Raw genomic sequence first — 19,127 nt, 5'->3', positions numbered from 1 at the left:
GCTCTTCTAATTCCATCTGTTTATTTGAAGGCAGGATTGGAAAGCAATTTGAACGGCCGGCACCATTTCCGAACTAAGAGCAGCTCTATGTATCCAAGGCACCCCGTCACGACAGCGCCGTGAAAGACGACGACATCTCACCCCCGCACTCCACCCGGAAGGAGAAGCGCACACCGCCTTCGCCCGTCTACCAGAAGCGGTTGGCGCGGGCGGAAGGCGGGAATAGAGAAACTGGCGCTCCCTTCCGGGGGCCGGCCGCGTGCGGGAGCTCCTCCTCGCCGGAGGCCCGGTCCTGCACCATGCGCAGACTCGGCTCTTGGCTCAAGATGGCGGCGGCAGATAAACAGAAGCACGAGCACGGTCGAGTGAAGATTGGGCACTACATCCTGGGTGACACGCTGGGAGTCGGCACTTTCGGCAAAGTCAAGGGTGAGCTGTTGCGCCGTCTATTCCGTCTGGGTCGGGGCTGAGGCCGGTTTCCCGCCGGGCCCTCGCTGGGGTCGTACGGGGGCTGCCGGGGCCCCAGCCGGAGGCTGGCCACGCTGTCAGGCGGAGGGGCGGCCGCTGTATCACGGGTTGCCGCAGGGCTGAGGGCCGGGCTCTGGGTCCCGGCTCCTATGGCCACGGGCGGTAACTCTGGCTGTGAGGGGCGGCCAGGCCATGGAGGTGGAGGCGGCAGCGGGCATGGCTGGGGCGGGGCGGGGCGGCTCTCCGGGCGGGGTATTTCTCTTCCGCGTTGGCAGACACCATTCCTGGAGCAGAATTCCTGCGTGCAAGTGTGAGCGCATCTGTAACGGAGGTGCCCGACGTTCTGGCAGAGCTGCCCGCGGGATTGCGTTTTGTCCCGCAAATACTTGCCGCCCTTATAAGGTCAGCGAGCTTTCTTGCTTCGCAAACGGCAGAGCATTAAAAAAAAAAAAATAAAAATCCTGAAATTATTTGAGTAACGAGCACAGCTGCTGACACAGATGTGTGGGAATTCTTAGTGCTGAGGCTGCTGGTAACTGAAGTTTCTCTACAGCTCTCACCTCAATTGGTGGTAAGAGATTATGCTATAAAAAAAAACTTGTCCTGTTTTTATTCAGCTAGGATTTTCACAGAATCACAGAATGACCTGGGTTGGAAGGGAACACAAGGATCATGAAGCTCCAACCCCCCTGCCTGGCAGGGCCACCAAACTTCCATGTTTACTAGATCAAGTTTTCCTTGAGTTTGTGTGCTGTGGGTGGCTTTGTCATGGCTTCAGCTGGTGCGGAGCTGATTTCCTTCATAGTATCTAGTATGATGCCATGTTAAATCAGGTTAAACCATGGCAGTCTTCTTGGAAGAGGGTGTTTAATGGCAGTGACAATCCCAAAAATCGGCTGGAAAAGCGGATTTGTGAGTAACTATCAAAGGTTTCCCACTGTTCAGCAAGCTGCCAAATTAATACACCTTTTCACTTGGTGTTTTACTATCACAGATTGTTGTTACCGATCTGATGTTTTGCCCATGTAACTCTTAATTTGGCTCTATAATTCTGAGTTAATTACTGACTTAGTTCATCTGTCTATGCCTCAGATAGGCATTCATAGAGAAAACAGCTAGTTCTAGCATTCTTTATTGCCTTTCATGTCCAGGCAAAGCAAAAGTACCACTGATATGAAGGTGAAAAAGAGTGCTGGAAGTAAATGAGTTTTGTGAAGTACATTCTCACTTAAATTGTACAAGCATTTGGCATAAAATGCTTATTCTGACCTCAGTGATTTTGGATGTTCGGCAAAGCTCTTTACAGAGGCAGTGCCAAGAACAGGCTGCCCAGGTTGGTGGTGGATGCTCCATTCGTGAAGGTGAACATCTTCAGGCCCAGGTTGGGTGGGGCAACCTGGTCTAGTACCAGACTTGGAGGTTGGTGGCCCTGCCTGTGGCAGGGAGGTTGGAACTTGATTCTTAGGGTCCCTTCCGACCCAATCCATTCCACGATTACTATTATAGTGTTGCCTTTTGAAAAAAGCGGATCATGTTTTCTTCTGAATCCTAAAGCAGGATTTTATTTCCAAGTGTTTCAGATGGTTAGATTTCATAAAAAGTGGAGTAGTCAGACTTCTGGTAATTTTTAGTGAGACTGAGTATACTGTTTGTGATGGTAAACATAAAATGTTTGTCCAAGCTTTGAAAACTAGGCTAAGAACTGTGATCTGCACGGACTGCAAAAATGATGTAAACAGGCTGTGATGAAACTTGGGAGGGAACAGTGAATGTAAGTTTGCTCTCTGATGTCTTTGCACAGCATTAACTGCTGGTTTTGCTGTTTTGTTTGTTTGTTTTGTTTTTTCCAAGTTAGTAACAATATTATCTTAATTTTAAAGAGTGCTACTCTGGATTGTTGATTTCTGTCAGTGTATTTGATTACACGTAGTCATAGAATCATTAAAGTTGGAAAAGACCACTAAAATAATCTAATCCAGCCATCAAATGAAGCAACGTAAGTGTTTGCTCCTGCCACTAAATTTCACCTTCAGTGGTCTCCTGTGTCTTGTAAGTCTTCTGCTTGTGGTATGGCCAAGGTAGAGCCATCCTGCAAATGCCACATCTGCTAGATTGAGGCTGTAAAACTTCATGTGATTTAATAAAGCCCAGGGTTTAGTGAGAGCCCCCTCTACACTGCACAGCTGTGTATTTCTGTTGCTTGTACCTCCAACTACCTTCCCATTGCAGAGGGCATCCAAAGAGAAGCCTCCACAGTGTGCCCATAATTGGTACCTGCATCTCATAAGGACATCATATTTCCTGTGGTTTGGGGTTGTTTTTGCCAGTTTAAAGCTTGAATTTAGACAAATGTTTCTGCACTTAAGCAATTGAAATTGTTGTTGAGGTTGTTGCAACTGTGTCTTTGAAAAATTGCTGCTGTGCCTTCAAGTTTCAATATGACTGTGCAATTTGTATTAGTGGTAGAACATGAGGAAATGGTATCAGGTTGCATTGAGGAGGTTTGTATAGGATATCAGGAAGAATTCCTTCCTCGAGAGAGTGGGCAAGCATCAGAAAAGGTTGCTCCGGTGGAGTCCCCATCCTTGCAGGTATTTAAGACATGTGGATGTGCCACTAAGAGACATAGTTTAGTGATGGGACTCGATAGGTCATGTTGATAGTTGGATCTGGTGATCTTGAAGTTTTTTTTTCTAGCCTAAATGATTATCAACCTAGAGTATTATCAAAGAATAAAGAGGGGTATATTAGCTATACAAAAGGAACTTTCTATGCAGTTCTTTTATTTCTTAAGACTGGTAGAGTACTAGAATGATTAACTTGATTAATTTAAATATATTTCTGGATTGTAAGCCATCCCTTTTGTAGATAAAACTTATGCTAAGAGGTAATACAGAGTAGCTTACAGAAAGATAACACTGGCTTCTTGGTTTTCTATGGGCTGTACATGATGTTATCATCTGAGGTCTTGCTTTCAGCTCCATTCTTGTGTTGAAGAATAGTCAGCAGTCACAATATACTTGAAACTGCTCCATCTTAAAGTTAGTTTGTTCTTAAGGCATGCAGATATCTGACTGCTTCTTTGTGGAATTACAGATTATTTCTCATATGAGGCACATGCAGAATAATGTTGCAAAGGTACTTTACAATTGTGGAATATAACAACAGGTCTTTTAAACTTGACATTTTTTTAAAGGTTGTGGAAACATTTGTATTGCTACTACATTAGTCAACAAAGTGAATATTACTTTTGTCTGGGAAAAATGAATTTTTCTGAGAAGAGTGCTGTTTAGTGTTTAAAGCATACGATCTGTTGTGGTTGTCTGGTGCAGTGTATACTCCGTGGATTTGCAAGAAGTCAGTCTTATTTCATGAAGGTGATTATTGGAAACTCCAGTCTTAAATCTAGCTTTATATAACCTTAAACTTGAGGGGGGAATAGTGCAGAGGGGCAGGAACTACTGAAGAAATTATGTAGTATATCTCTGATCTGTTAGGGCATTTTGCAGGCAACCTTGTTGTGGTCTTTTCCAAAAGCACCTGCAAACTTAAGGAATTTAAGAGATGTAACAGTCTAGAGAACATTTTATGCTACCAACTTCGTCTACAACAAAAATTCTTCTAGAAGTGGGAAGAAACTTAGAAATGTAAGAGATTGCTTGCCGTAGTTAACACTGGATTCTGATTTGTGCATTTTGTCTATGTTTTGCCATTTATACAGTGAAGCTCTGGTGTGATATACTTCCTTACTATGTGAAGGTCCTATAAGGTGAAACCACTACAACTGCTATTTCAAGATTGGATACTCTTAGCAATAATTCCAATTGCTGAAACATGCTTCTTGAGGGAAAGCAAGCTGTCATGTTATACTAAGAGCAATGTTTGCTGACTGAGTAGAAAAGCTGCAGGGAGAGCATGCCTGAGAGGATTATCAAGTGAGCTCAGATTGACTCATACAGAGAAATGAAATCGTCTTCTTCCTTAACAGTGATGTAGTGTTTTGGGATATAAAAATGTTTTGCTTGCAATAGTGCAAAAGTTCATTCATGCTGCAGTAGTTCCAAGTGTGAGACTTAAGGTTGTTCTTAACATTTCTAATTCATCTTCTCTCAGTAGAATTAATTAAGAGAGGTATTTGGGGTACTGCAGAAATCATGTGCTTTGTGGTGTCCAACCTCCCTAAAGATAATGGGAATTTAAAGAACATTTAGTATTTTAATTGTAGTATTTCTTGGCTATATTTGAAGTGACCTATTGAATGTTCTTTATGGAGTAATTGAAAAATCTGACTAAATTCTTTTTTGTTTCTTGTAGTTGGCAAACATGAGTTAACTGGACATAAAGTTGCAGTGAAGATCCTGAATCGACAGAAGATTCGCAGCCTTGACGTTGTAGGCAAAATTCGAAGGGAGATTCAGAACCTCAAACTCTTCAGACATCCTCATATAATTAAGCTGTAAGTTCTATTTGCTATAATCAGATCTATTTAAGCATTAATCTCTTGCTTTCACTGCAGTGTGTCCAAAAGGCAGTAGTATCGGCAGGAGCTTCTTAGGAATCTAACCAGCTTTGAAGAAGCAGTATTCCATTTTCAGTATCCTCTGTAATGCATTTTCATAAAACTGATCTGCTGTGGGGGACAGAGAGGCGTGCTTTAATGCTCTTTGTCTAATGTATTTGATTTTTTTTAAATTTTATTTTATTTTTTTGGGGGGGTGGGAGGGGGAGCAGTGTCTGCTATCAAATTAAGAAGAAGGTTGTAAAGTGTACTTCTATGGAAACTTATTGCATTTTTCCCCTCAGTATTATTTAACAGCATGCTGATCATTTACCTGTGATTTCTCTATTGTAGGTGGCTCTGAAAAATTTTTCAGAATTAAGTATGTATAGTCTGTTAAGTGTGATCTGATATTTCACAATTCTTTGATATAGCTGTTACCACTTGTCTAGTATGCAAAAAAGCTGTTGCCTGCCTGTCTGTTAGGCAATAAGTAGCTCATCAGTAGAGTTCAGAGTGCAACTAAGTATGTCCTGTACTAGACACTTTGTAATTTATTTTCTAAGACCAGATTGCCATTGATTTTTGGCCTGCTTATGCACATACTAGGGTACATGTAGAGAGCAGATGATTCTCATTCTTAATTGTGGAGTGTCAGTTTAGTTTTTTGTATGCTTGGACTTGTATTAGGATCATGAAATCAATAATAGATTCCCATCTTATACATTCCTTTAGGTTTAACAGTAACACATAAATTGTTGCTAAATCAGATAGCCAGATAATCTCAGTAACTTTCTTCAGTTAAGAGTTCAAGAACAAGTCCAAAGCACCTAACTGCAGCCAAAACAAACAGTCAATGTACCAGCCAAGATATGGGGCAGAATAGGAATCTGTACTTCTAGTACTGTTAAGCTTTTAAGTCAGCTTAACAGTTTTCAAGTAAACAATTTCTCAGTGAAGAGTGACTTTTCAGCTGTTTGACCTGAATTTCCAAAGCTGAAGGGTTATTATCCTCTGTAAAAATGCCATTTGGGCTATAATTGATACTGTTGTGCTGTCTTGTTGGTAACTTAGGGTTGTGCTGCTTATGCTCCTAGGAAATAGACCAGGGAACTTGTGGGTTGAAAGTAAACAGTTTTCTTTAGCTTAACGACAAATAAGACAATTTCTAATTCGGAACACTTTATTAAAAACTTTGTAAGAAGATTTACCAGTATTACAACTTCAGGTCTGTCTTTGCAACATTTCTTTTCTGTACTGTGCTTTAACTTAAAAACCTTTGAAGGATCCCTTCCCTGTTCTTCAGCAATAGAATGTGTTGTGTTTTCTTCTGTAAAACTTCTTCCTGTGTTCAGTCACCCACTCTGTGGAGTTTGGCCTTACTTATGTTATTGGTATGTAAGTATTGTGTTCTGCAGTTGCCTTTTCTCTAAATAGAAAAAATGAACTGACTGTAGAGAAGTATGCTTGCATCTTCCAAGAGATGCAGACTGGCTTATTTTCAGAGATGATGACAGTTTTATCTTCCAGCATTTTTCACAGCCTCTACCCAAAAGTGGAAATCACAACTATGAACTGTTGTTCGTGATTGTCTGAAGCATAAAGCTTATTGTTTTCATAACTATAGGGAAAATCATGAAAGGGACTGTTAGAAGTGAGGTTACACTGTAACTTCTTACTAAAAGCATTAAAATATCATTTCTTTACTAGTGAGACTTGGCCAGGGCTTCAGAATTTCTTGGTGGGGAAATATAAATTTTCTCCTACTCTTTACAACAGCAGCATCCCTAAGTAAAAAGTGAGGAGACAGCTTCTAAGAAAATGTTATTGCACTGATTGTAAATTGACTGATAAAACCAGTACTGTGGGAAGAATTACACAGGAATATATTTTAAAATGTTTAACTAGGTGTAACTAACCTCTCATGCTGAGTACTCAGATTAATAGATACCTTTCTCTATCAGGTACCAGGTCATCAGTACCCCAACTGACATTTTCATGGTGATGGAATATGTTTCTGGAGGAGAGCTGTTTGATTATATCTGTAAAAATGGAAGGGTAAGATGTAGTTCAACTCTATAAATCAATGACTTGCATTCCATTATTGCTTTTGCAACATTCCTGTTAAATGAAAGTTTATTTTTATGTATTCAGCATTATTTTTGTTGTTAGCAGTTAAAATAAAGATATTTAATGGTTTCATCTTGTTAATTTGCTAGGTTTCTGAGCATGTTAATATGATCTTTGTATATATCTGTCATGCTGTTTTTTTTTTTTTTTTCCTTCCTCTTTATTAAAGCACTACATCCATTACTGGAAAGTTGTCATACTGTTGTTATTGCCCTCTTTTACTGGTTTCTCTTAATTCTCTAATTGTCCCTTATGGCAAACTAGATAGCTTATTCTAACAAATAAATCAAAGCATCCTGGCTAACTGCGGCACAGTGTAAGACGTTCATAGGAATGCCCAAATAAGTCTGCTCTTTGAACAAAGCTGCCTATAGGAGCATAAATTTTATCTAAATTGCTGCCTCTAATGACTGTCAGCAGCTTTTGTCTTATTTAAATCTGATTATGTACTTAAGTAACAAAGTACCTTGGTATTCCAGTTAGACAGAATTAAAGTTTGGGTGGTAATGTTTCTGACTGAGCATATAATGTTTCCAAAGAATGTCTGACAAACATCAGTGACTACTGAGTAGGTGGATTTTGTTTTATCTTACTCATTTCATGGCTGCGGCAGAAGCAAAATGATGTAAGCTGTGAAATTTTCTGCCACCAAGATGTGCTGTATAAAGTATCAAAACTATAAATGATAGCTTTAGGCCATTGGAAAATTTTCTGTAATTTATGAAAAAGTCATCTTCCATTGTCTCAGAACTGTTCAAAATTCTTGTTTTAGCTTGATGAGAAGGAAAGCAGACGTCTGTTCCAGCAAATCCTTTCTGGTGTGGATTACTGTCACAGGCACATGGTAGTTCATAGAGATCTAAAGCCTGAAAATGTGTTGCTTGATGCACACATGAATGCTAAGATAGCTGACTTTGGTAAGCATTAATTTTTTTATATCCTAGGTACATTTTTTGTGTTATTTAGGGTTAACTGGTATGGAATATTCTTAATGTTTGGTTAATCGAGTATCCTGTATGGTGCTTTGTACTTCTGTCTCCTGGCCCGTCCCTGGTAAAAGGGACTTACCTCTTTGAACTGAGCTCTCAGGACTGCAGTAATCTTGACAATGAGGCTTCCATTGAGGAAACAGGAAAATATTTTCCAGAATATTCCAGAAGTGGTAGCTTTTGTCTGGTAATTTCTGATAAACTAAGTGGGATATGGGGTATAGGATTATCTGGTATTCTAATGTGTGAAAACTTCAGTAATTCCACAGAAATGTGCGTCCTAGCTGAGATAAACTCTTTAACTTTTGTCAAATTACTAATGACTTGTTCTAGATGGTATATGCTGTATGAAAACATCTTGTCCTCTGAGTTTTTAGTAGTTACTCTTCTGCACTTTCAGGTCTATCAAATATGATGTCTGATGGAGAATTTCTAAGAACAAGCTGTGGGTCCCCTAACTATGCAGCACCAGAAGTTATATCAGGAAGGTAGTTTTTTCTTTTTTTTTTTTTTTTTTTTCTTTCTTTTTTTTTTTTTCTTAAATGTGGGTGGTAGCACAGATGTGGTAAGTCTTGGTAAATGGACTTCCCTTGAATTTTTTCAGCATCTCAGATTTGGAAAATAGGTAGATGACCTTGTTTCCATTGTTTGAGTGGAATCTGTGTGACATATAACACAGGCTTCTTGGTATTAGAGCACTAGAGTTGAAGAGAGGTGTGGCGTATAAACCAGAATGTTACAGTATGTTCAGATTAGTTGTTGCTAAGATTGTGTAATTATTATGAGAAAGAGTGGCATGTTCTAAGGTTTTTGTTGTTTTTTTTTTTAATAGTAAACACAAATCACTAACAGTTAACCTTTTCCCAGGTTATATGCAGGCCCAGAAGTAGATATTTGGAGCAGTGGGGTTATTCTCTATGCATTGCTATGCGGAACGCTTCCATTTGATGATGATCACGTGCCAACACTTTTTAAGAAGATATGTGATGGTATCTTTTATACCCCTCAGTACCTGAATCCATCTGTCATTAGTCTTCTGAAACATATGCTGCAAGTGGATCCAATGAAGAGAGCAACAATCCGAGACATTAGGTAAAATTCTGATGTCTGTTCAAAGAATGCTACGATTATTATCTTAGTGCATGTAAGTAGTATGAAGAAACTAGTCAGGCAACTTATCCTTGTTTTACAGTATGAGAGGAAAAAGTCAGCTTTTGGTCATTTGGCTTTTGATGGTTCTCATCTCCCTGGACAAAGAAGTATCTGGAGGCCACAATAAAAGATATACTTTATAGGAATTTTGAGAAATTTGAATTAGGACTGTGTTTGTAAAGTTGCTGCAGAATGACTTGCAAAACTGCACAGCACTCTTGCTTTCTGGACAAAGAACTTCCTGGCTTAGGAACCACTGTTCTGTGCTTTAAATATCTGAGGAGACATTACAGATCTTCGTTCAGCGTGACTGCTGTTTAATTCATGTTTCTGGAGGCTGTGAAAAAGGCGCGGTATCTTAGACATGGAATATTCATCTTAACACTTCTTATTCTGGCTTCAAAATCCTGGCATGAATGTAAGACTGACAGAATTTTGACTACACAGAATTTTGGTGAGCTAAAGCCACAAATGTGTTTGAATCTGGATACCACAATGGCTGTGATTTTTGAAGTGGGCAATTGCTTTGGCAAATAAGCAAGGTGTTAAGCAGAGACTTGGTATCTGGTAAGCTGCTTGAAGAAGCACAGCTTTAGGTTTTCAGTTTCCTCTGTGAGAAGCTCTAAGAAGAGAGCCCTGAAATACTATCTTAGTGGAGAGGCTGATCAGAAAACAAAAGCAGTGAGAACTAAGAGCTGTACAACTTGAGTGGATAGGAACTTAGTTCATGTAAGTCATCTGAAATCTAGGGAAAGTATTGGAAAAGATGTTGAAAAATTTTGGTTGCAGAACATGGATGGATTTTGAGTCCTTAACAGTTCTGTACTCAGCCATAAGACATCAATGTCAGTTTTAATGGCGATCTGACTCTCATTAACTGAATACATTAATTGTTTCATGGCCAAATGTGTGCATGTGCAAGAGGAGAGGCTCATTTTAAAGAGTAGTGATAATGTTCTAGGCACATTTACCCAGCTGGGGCAGTGCTTTCTAGTGGCACAGGAAAAGCCTTCTCCAGTTCTAAAGCGGTCATTACTGATGAAAGTGTGTTTTGCTCATCCCCTTAGTGCTGAAACTAGAGCTTGACAGATGCTACTGCTCTTCAATCTGTAGCAGATCTTTTGTTTTGAAAGTTTTCTTGTTTTTGTAGCACAATGTCATGCTATACCGTTTTGGCTAGTTAAACAGCTTACTCTAGGCACATAGGTTACTTGATAATAGAAAAAAAAATAAGATCACGTATCTAAGTTGTCTTTTTTTTTTTTTGTAAAAATCAAGATAGATACATAGTAGAGTTAGTGACTTTTCCATATCCTTCCCTCAATTTTGTGTGTCTTGGAGACAAGCTGGGGTTTTGAATAGAGGAAAAAAATCACAGGTACGTGATCTAGTGGACAGTATTGGTGGTAGGTGGATGGTTAGGCTAGATGATTGCAGAGGTCTTTTCCAACCTTTATAATTCTTGAGGGCAGCATGTTTGATTTTATTCAAAAATACTCATCTGAATATCTGTCAAATAAATTACTAGCCGTCAGGATTTCTTAACTTTGTTAGGTATCTGTGAGGGACACCTTGATGGGATGGCCTAAGAGTTTTACCAGTGTAGCATAAGAATTTCAGCTGAAATATTCTTAAATCTAAAATACTATAAGTAGGAAAAAAAAAAACAACATTTATATACACATTAAGTTGATGAGTTACAATAAGGGTTTTTTTGAGCTCAGATAGTAATAGCACTTCTAGGAAAGAAAGTGTGGGTTTTATTTATTTATTTATTTTTTAATCTTGAATGTGTAACAAAATGCTGTGAAGCCATTAATGCTTGCTTTTTATTTTATAGAATTTTTTAGTTATTTTAGTGAGAGGGTTGCTTTGTTGGAAGCACAAAGAAGGGACGCTTGGGTGGACAGTTGTGATTTCTTTGTGTACACCTGAAATATAACTTAAAAAAAAAAAAGGAATCTATTGTTAAGAAGGCTTGCTCCACATACAGACTTAGACTTTGCTATTTTTAAATCTAGGGAACACGAATGGTTTAAGCAGGACCTTCCCAAATACTTGTTTCCCGAAGACCCTTCATATAGCTCTACCATGATTGATGATGAAGCCTTAAAAGAAGTATGTGAGAAGTTTGAATGTACTGAAGAGGAAGTGCTAAGTTGTCTGTATAGCCGAAATCATCAGGATCCTTTAGCAGTTGCTTATCACCTCATTATAGATAATAGAAGAATAATGAACGAGGCCAAAGACTTCTACCTGGCTACTAGCCCGCCAGATTCTTTTCTTGATGATCACCATCTGTCTCGCCCTCATCCCGAGAGAGTGCCATTCTTAGTAGCTGAAGCACCACGGCCTCGCCATACTCTTGATGAGCTGAATCCACAGAAATCAAAACACCAAGGTGTAAGAAGAGCAAAGTGGCATCTGGGGATACGGAGTCAGAGTCGACCAAATGATATAATGGCTGAAGTTTGTCGAGCAATTAAACAGCTGGACTATGAATGGAAGGTAAAGGAATATTACTTCTTTATTACAAGCAACAATAGATTTTGAGCTGTGTTGTTATATTGCCTAGAAGTCTAAAAAACTGCTTCTTTCTTATATAGTCTGGTTCAGCAATAGCTATGAGTACATTAATTTAAGGACCGATCTGTTAGTTTAGCAAAAATAAATTTGTGTGCTAGTTCTAAAACTTTGTAGTTTAATTTTGCATAGTATGTGAACAGTCATGTTTTTCTGAATAATCCTTGCTCACTGAAGCACTGAAGTCAAAATAGACCACTTTTACCTTTGCATCTGCCAGGTGTGAGGACTTTTTCTTGGGTTTCATATAAATTGTTTTGAGCTATAGGGTACCAAGATAGAAAGTCACTCATTTTGACATAACAAGCAATGAAAATTTGCCAAACTGGGGGAAAACAGCTAAAGGTCAGCCAGGCAATATCAGGAGGAAACTGACGGTGGAAAAATGATTATGAAGGAAGTGGTCTGTGACAGACCCTAGGTTCCCACTATGCATGCCCAAAGGGACGTTAACATATATTAATGAATACTTGGAAAATAGTGAATATGTATGTGGTTTCCAGAAATTTATTGCATATGAATGGCTTAAATGCTTAAATTTAGAACCTGAACTCCAGGAATGAGTGCTTGATTTGTCAAATAGCCTGGTATGTATCATGAATTAGAAGGGATGCTGTTTTTCTTACACTACGTTGGAGTTAGCAAGTTTTCTTTCCTGATTTTTCTGATGACATTCCTGTGCAGGAAAACAAGTGTGTGTGTGTATGTGTGTGTATGTGTGTGTATGTGTGTGTATGTGTGTGTATGTGTGTGTATGTGTGTGTATGTGTGTGTGTGTGTGTGTGTGTGTGTGTGTGTGTGTGTGTGTGTGTGTGTGTGTGTGTGTGTGTGTGTGTGTGTGTGTGTGTGTGTGTGTGTGTATGTGTGTGTGTGTGTGTGTATGTGTGTGTATGTGTGTGTATGTGTGTGTATGTGTGTGTATGTGTGTGTATGTGTGTGTATGTGTGTGTATGTGTGTGTATGTGTGTGTATGTGTGTGTATGTGTGTGTATGTGTGTGTATGTGTGTGTATGTGTGTGTATGTGTGTGTATGTGTGTGTATGTGTGTGTATGTGTGTGTATGTGTGTGTATGTGTGTGTATGTGTGTGTATGTGTGTGTATGTGTGTGTATGTGTGTGTATGTGTGTGTATGTGTGTGTATGTGTGTGTGTGTGTGTGTATGTGTGTGTGTGTGTGTGTATGTGTGTGTGTGTGTGTGTATGTGTGTGTGTGTGTGTGTGTGTGTGTGTGTGTGTGTGTGTGTGTGTGTATGTGTGTGTGTGTGTGTGTGTGTGTTCACCGACAACTTGCTTACTGTATCAGAATGGTTTTGGAAGAGGTAGTTTATGCTGAAAGAAAAAAAGTTTGTTACCATGTCTAACCTTTCTACTGGGGCTCTAAGGATGTGTGGGTTTTCTTTGGTTATTTTTTTTTTTGCCAGTAGGAAAGAAAAACCAGAACCATATGCACAAAAAAATGCACCTTGAGAGGCAAGCCTGAAATCACTTGATATTAGTGAGTTGAAATAAGAACGGTGTGGTCTGCATCTCAGGCAGTTCTGGTAACTAACTCAAATCTCTTTTGTACTAGGTTGTAAATCCATACTACCTGCGTGTTCGAAGAAAGAATCCAGTGACAGGTGCATATTCTAAAATGAGTTTACAGCTGTATCAGGTGGACAGCAGAACATATTTACTGGACTTCCGTAGCATTGATGGTATGCAAAGGCTTGTGTTAATGGAACTATAAGGGAAACTGTTCTAAATTCTAGGTCTTAATTTACTTGTGAATAAGTAAATTAAAACTGTTGCCCTTTATCAGTTAAAGCCAGATCTCAGTTTTAGTGCTTCTTTACTCCTTCCTGCTCTAGTGCTCCTGTGATCAAGTAATTAGCTGGTTCATCTCTCAAAACCCTCTTTAGCTGTATCAACTCCCTAGTTACTGTTTTGTGTGTCTCTACCAGCACTGATGCCACAGGTACTAAAAGGGGCGGCGCTATGAAGAAACAATACTTAGATAACATAACCTGCCTGTGAGGGACAGATTTAAACATGTGGGCATCTTTTCTTAGTGAAGATAAAGCTTGATGTGTAGGTGTATTCTCTTTTGTTGACTTGTATGTTACTGTACTGAGTCTGGCTTAGATGGAGTTTTTTTGTTCAGTCTGTATGGTGTTCTCTTCTGGATTTTTGACCAAAAGTGTTGATAATACCAATGTTTTGGATATTGTTCAGCAGTACTAGCAGAGTATCAAGGCTTTCCTTTTTTCCTTATATTGCTGTGTCCAGTGAATAGGCCAAGGGTAAACAAGAAGTTGGAAAGGGAGACATCCTAGACAGATGATTCATACAGACCATAGGCTTATTCTATTATATACAGTAGCATGTTTGACCAAAAAAATAACACAAAACTGAGATGGGAGATTTCAGGGAGCTAGCCATTGCTCAGAGACTGGCTGGGCATCAGTCATATTGTGACAGGTGGTGAGAGATCACCCTTGCGTCACCTTATTTCTTTCATGCTCTTATTAAAATATCTTTATCTTGACCCATGAATTTGCTCGCTTTTAGCCTTAAGATTTTCTTCTGCCATTAAGTTGGATAATGTAGGAGGGAATTAGGAACTTACTGGCCATGTAGCTGTAAGCCAAAATCAGTGTGTCATTGGTGGCAGTAGCAGATAATTCAGCTAGAAATTGTAAATGTAGTAACTGAAGTGCCTTCCAAACTGGTAGCTAAGCAAGATAGTGCTTTATAGAATGACAGTACAACTGTAAGTTAGGTACCTGCCTGCAAATGAACAAAAGAGCTGCAGTCTAAATGCATTTTTAGGGGCAGGGTAGAAAAAAAAGTGTGATTATCTATAGCTAATGGTTTATGTAACATAGCTAGGAAAACATGAGGACATGGAAAAAGAGTTTGCTGGAGTCCAACTGGATTGTAGTATAGGATGATTTAGGCAGTCTTTGGTCAGTTTAATATGATTCAGCACTACTGTTCTTGCTTTGTCCCTTAGAATGATAGAGCTGCTTGCTTAGATCCAGTGATACTTGATAAAAAGATCTAATCACTTTACTGTACTAACCAACTGTAATGTAAGAAAAATACCAGTGTAGTGGTAGGGGAGAAGACTGCCTAGAGCCACTCAGCCCTAGAAAGGACAGCCTGTCATATTCCTGCCTTTCAGCTCCCAAGCACAACTTAAAGGTATGGACTTGGCAGTCCTTTCAGTCATTAAGCTGATTTGATATTCCTTTTAGCTACAAATAACTGTTGCGTATTTCTTTTATGGGACTGTAGTTTCAAGTAGATTTGACTGATGTAAAAAGACAGTCCCTTCTTTACTGACTAATTTTTCCTAGAAATAACTTTAAGGTACAAGTGTGAGTCAAGCTAATGTTCAGTTTCTAAAGTAAGGTAAAAGACACTTTAGCAGACCTTGCTTCTAAGATGGAAGTATTTCTTTCTAATATGGTAGGTAAGCTTTAATTTGGTATAGCTATAGCTCAAGGTGTATAAAATTCTAAAAGAATCACATTAATTTGTTTTTCACTTTTGTAAACAGTAGCAATCAATGCATCAATTACTCTTAAGAATATTGGCAATAAAATACAACAAAAACAAAGTAGATGCTAGGAAAAAGTATGTACAAAACGTTTGAACTGTTATTTGGCTTAAACAGACAACTATGGGAATTTAAAGATAAATGAGGTAAATCAATTGAACTATTAGCCACTGAAATTGTTTACTGACTGAAAAATATGATGGCTGCAGGTCTAATGTTGATCAAGTAGTCCTGAAGCACAGTCCATAGCACTGCACCAATTTGCATAAGGATGATTGCTTCTGTTACTGCTTCTATAAGCTTTTGTTTTGTATTAACTATATATACTTCACAGGAGCTTTTTAAATGTTAATGAGGATTTTTAAAAACAAGATTAAGTCTGAGAGGGGAAAAATGTTTTGCTGTTCTTCTGGCTGGTTTGATGTGAATGACTAATTTTTTACTCTCTACTGGCTTTTTCAGATGAAATTATTGAAACAAAGTCCGGGACTGCAACTCCACAGAGATCAGGTTCTGTGAGCAACTACAGATCTTGTCAGAAAGACTCAGATGGTGATGCACAAGGAAAATCTGCAGATACATCGCTTACCTCATCGGTGACTTCTTCACTTGATTCTTCAACAGCTGACTTAACTCCGAGACCTGGCAGTCATACAATAGAATTTTTTGAGATGTGTGCAAATCTTATTAAAATACTTGCACAATAACTTCGAAGGTGGGCTTATTTCTTTTACAGCAATAAGCATGCATAAATTGTAGTCAGATGCTTCCAGTTGTAATCAATTTAAATTAACAAAGGCGCTGAAAAAACTAGCTGCAAAATGCAATTTACCTGGGGATTTAAATGATTATAAATTAGGTATATTGCTTTGAAGCTGGAGTGAATTTTGATTTTCTGCTATCCAGTAGCTTAATACAGGTACAGGAAGTCACATGCCCCTTGGCAGTGCTTGTAACATTTTCATTGAGTGCACGTTAGTATTTATATAACATTTACATTACACGGTCCTTTTTGTCCTTCTTGTTGGTGATGCATACCTCTGGAGCACTGTAAGAAAATGTGCGCTTACAAGTTCATTGACCTAAGTATGACTTGTTGGTCACTGTCTACGTTTGTGCCTCAGTTGATCAGAACAGTTAATGTCTCCTAACTGTGAAGCATTAAAACTGCTGTTCCTTCCCCCTTTATTCAGCAGGAAATGAGATTTTAAACAAAGTTTGATGTGCTGTAATATGCCATTCAATAGTTGATGCAGTTGAGTAAACGTTGGCAAATCCAACCAATTGGACTTTTCAGTACATGCAAGTGCTCTGCAGCACAGTTATGAGTACAGTTCTCTGGGGATTAAGTAGAACAGTTGAAGCCACAGCAGTGCCAAGAGAGACAATGCTGAGAAGACACGCCATGCAATGGCCTGAAACAGATCACTGCTCTAAATCACTGTGAGCAAGCTCCTGATCTGTGCAGGTTTGCTAGCTCATACCATAGTGTAGTAGCAGCACAACTACTGGCAGGCTGAGAATCCTTATAAGTAAATGCATGTAGTTAAGAGCACAGCCTAGGGGTTGTTGCATGTTATTCTGCAATCTGAAATTGACACACCAAAAAAAAAAAAAAAGAATTTAATACTTAGATATGTCTGCTTACATCACATGTTAACTTACTATATGCTATGTAGAATTCACAGTGCAGTTGAAACGCATCGAATAGGCTAAGTTTTTCCGGGCTACCCTCAAACAAATTATACTATTTAAATTGTGGAAATTAATAGTGCAGTTTTTCCATTGAATGTTTAAAGCTGAATATGACAACTGAAGTGTTAATGGTTAGGAAGTTTTGAAACGTAGATTGCAGTCATGGATAACAGTAATTGTAACTGCAGAAGAAATGCTTAAAAAGATGACCTTAAATGCTAAATCAGATATATTTGCTGAAAAATGCTAAATATCTTGTAAGTTGGATGTATGTACTACCCACAGTTCCATTTTCATCTAGCAGTGATGGATGTAAATGTTAATCAGTAAATTGCCATAAACCATTTCTATTTCTTATTAGGGGATTTTTCTTTTTGAAATAGACTACATGGCTTAGTTTAAAAGATTGCTCTCCCATTTAGAAACTGGAAATCAAGGCATTAATATAAACAGTGAAACCTGGGCTCTGTTGGAATGGATGGGACTTCTCGCCAGTGATGAGTCTAAGATTCCATCCCTGACACGCTGCTAACCTCAGATGACAAGAACAGTGTAATGCAGCCCAGTTGGCTTCAGCCCAGAAATTCCTGTTACAAATTTGAAGAAACTTACATATGCTTAAGCCTCAGAAGTGCTGTAGCTCTTCTCAACTGGGCAATTGCGTGTCCTGTCTTGTATGTAGGTACAGCTTCAGTTTCTTGTCCTCAAGTAGCGTCTCGCACGGTCCCTGTAGTGCAAGGTTATATTACTGTAGCTCAGAGTAGAAGGGTTCTCTTAGGAAATACTATTGTGTGTGAACTATTGAGATTGAGATGGCAGCACGTGGGACCAGCTATCAATCGTACTTTTAAGTCCTTTCTTCAGCCATGTAAGGAAAGGTTCTGATGCTCTGAATGAATAGGTGTGCTCATTTTGTTATCCTTATATTTTGAAACCTAAATATTGCACTTGTACAAATGTAAGAAACGCACAGATTTTTTTTATTGCAGTAATTCCTCATCTGGAGTTGGTTTGGGATCACTGAAACTGCCTCTTGCATATGTTTAACTAAATATTTACTAATGGTATCTGCTCCTGGTTTTTAAACTTGTAACGCTGATCACCAATGCAAGGTGTAAAGGCGCGAGCAGCTTTGAATTACATACTCTTCTTTTGGCCCTCCTGTGCTTTAAGGCAGCCGCGGATTTCACTTTGTCTTCTTGTCTGAATTTTGTTGGCACGATGCAACAGTTTTGATGTCCAAAAGTTTTGTGATAGAACCGAGGGGTTTTTTTAATACAGGTTTGGGGAGGGAGGAAGGGGACTGAGATCCGATTTGAATCCGGTGCAGTTGTCTGTTGCGTCACTTTCTTACGCTTTGTAGATCTTTATTCGGAAGCTGCTTTCTTCAGATGTCCCTACTGAGCTTGGAGACCTTCTTTAGCATCCCGTCAGGCTGTGAGACTGAACCTCACTGAGGAAAGCAGCAGGAGTGTGAGGATGAGATTAATGTGAATACGTGAATTGGTCAAATACGTTGCTCTGCAATCCAAAGCACGTTCAGTTGGAGTGTGCTGAATTATTTTTCCTGTGTTCTGGCTTTATGGAAGCACAGATAAACCCGGTTATCTCTGAGCTCAGCAGGTAATGAATTAAAAAGGAGAAAAAAAGTATAATTCGGGTGCATAATGCTAAAAGCAAGAAGAAAACGTCATGTTTGTCATGGTTGTCTTGTTATGAGCGTTAACTACTAAAGTGGAAATGTTACTTTACCAGTTGATTACCATTGTAAGATTTGAAGTCATGTTCTTTAATAAAGATGTGCCTACTTCCTACGTTGATTTTTTTCTGACAAAGTAACGAATGCAAAAATGCTTGTTTATAACCGTGTTGACTTTTTAAACTTTCAGAAGCTCAAAGTAAAAACAAAGTACTTAACCATCCCGTCTGGAGGTGTGTGCTGTCTCGTGGTGTTACGCGCTGTCGCTGTAGAGGGGCTGCCTCACTTAAGGGCTGGGAGGGGACGGGATGTTAACTGCGGGCTGCTGGAAGGCACAGCGCCACAGCAGCTGCGGCTCACCGCTCGCGT

At 39.1% G+C, this 19,127-nt stretch overlaps 1 protein-coding gene across 1 annotated transcript; it reads left to right on the top strand.

The window, feature by feature from the left end:
• Nucleotides 1–265: 265 nt before the first annotated feature.
• On the top strand, nt 266–18,980 carry PRKAA1 (protein kinase AMP-activated catalytic subunit alpha 1). The gene is made up of 9 exons (XM_072359987.1): nt 266–429; nt 4,783–4,924; nt 6,931–7,024; nt 7,869–8,013; nt 8,486–8,573; nt 8,953–9,177; nt 11,259–11,745; nt 13,391–13,517; nt 15,827–18,980. The coding sequence occupies exons 1-9, from the start codon at nt 300–302 to the stop codon at nt 16,069–16,071; spliced, it is 1,683 nt and encodes a 560-aa protein (XP_072216088.1). The 5' UTR covers nt 266–299; the 3' UTR covers nt 16,072–18,980.
• The last annotated feature ends 147 nt before the right edge of the window (nt 18,981–19,127 follow it).

This window comes from Excalfactoria chinensis, chromosome Z (genome assembly GCF_039878825.1).
Source record: "Excalfactoria chinensis isolate bCotChi1 chromosome Z, bCotChi1.hap2, whole genome shotgun sequence".
NCBI classification, from domain to species: Eukaryota; Metazoa; Chordata; class Aves; order Galliformes; family Phasianidae; genus Excalfactoria; species Excalfactoria chinensis.
The sequence above is the reverse complement of the archived record's forward strand: the minus strand, read 5'-3'. Positions and strand labels throughout refer to the sequence as shown.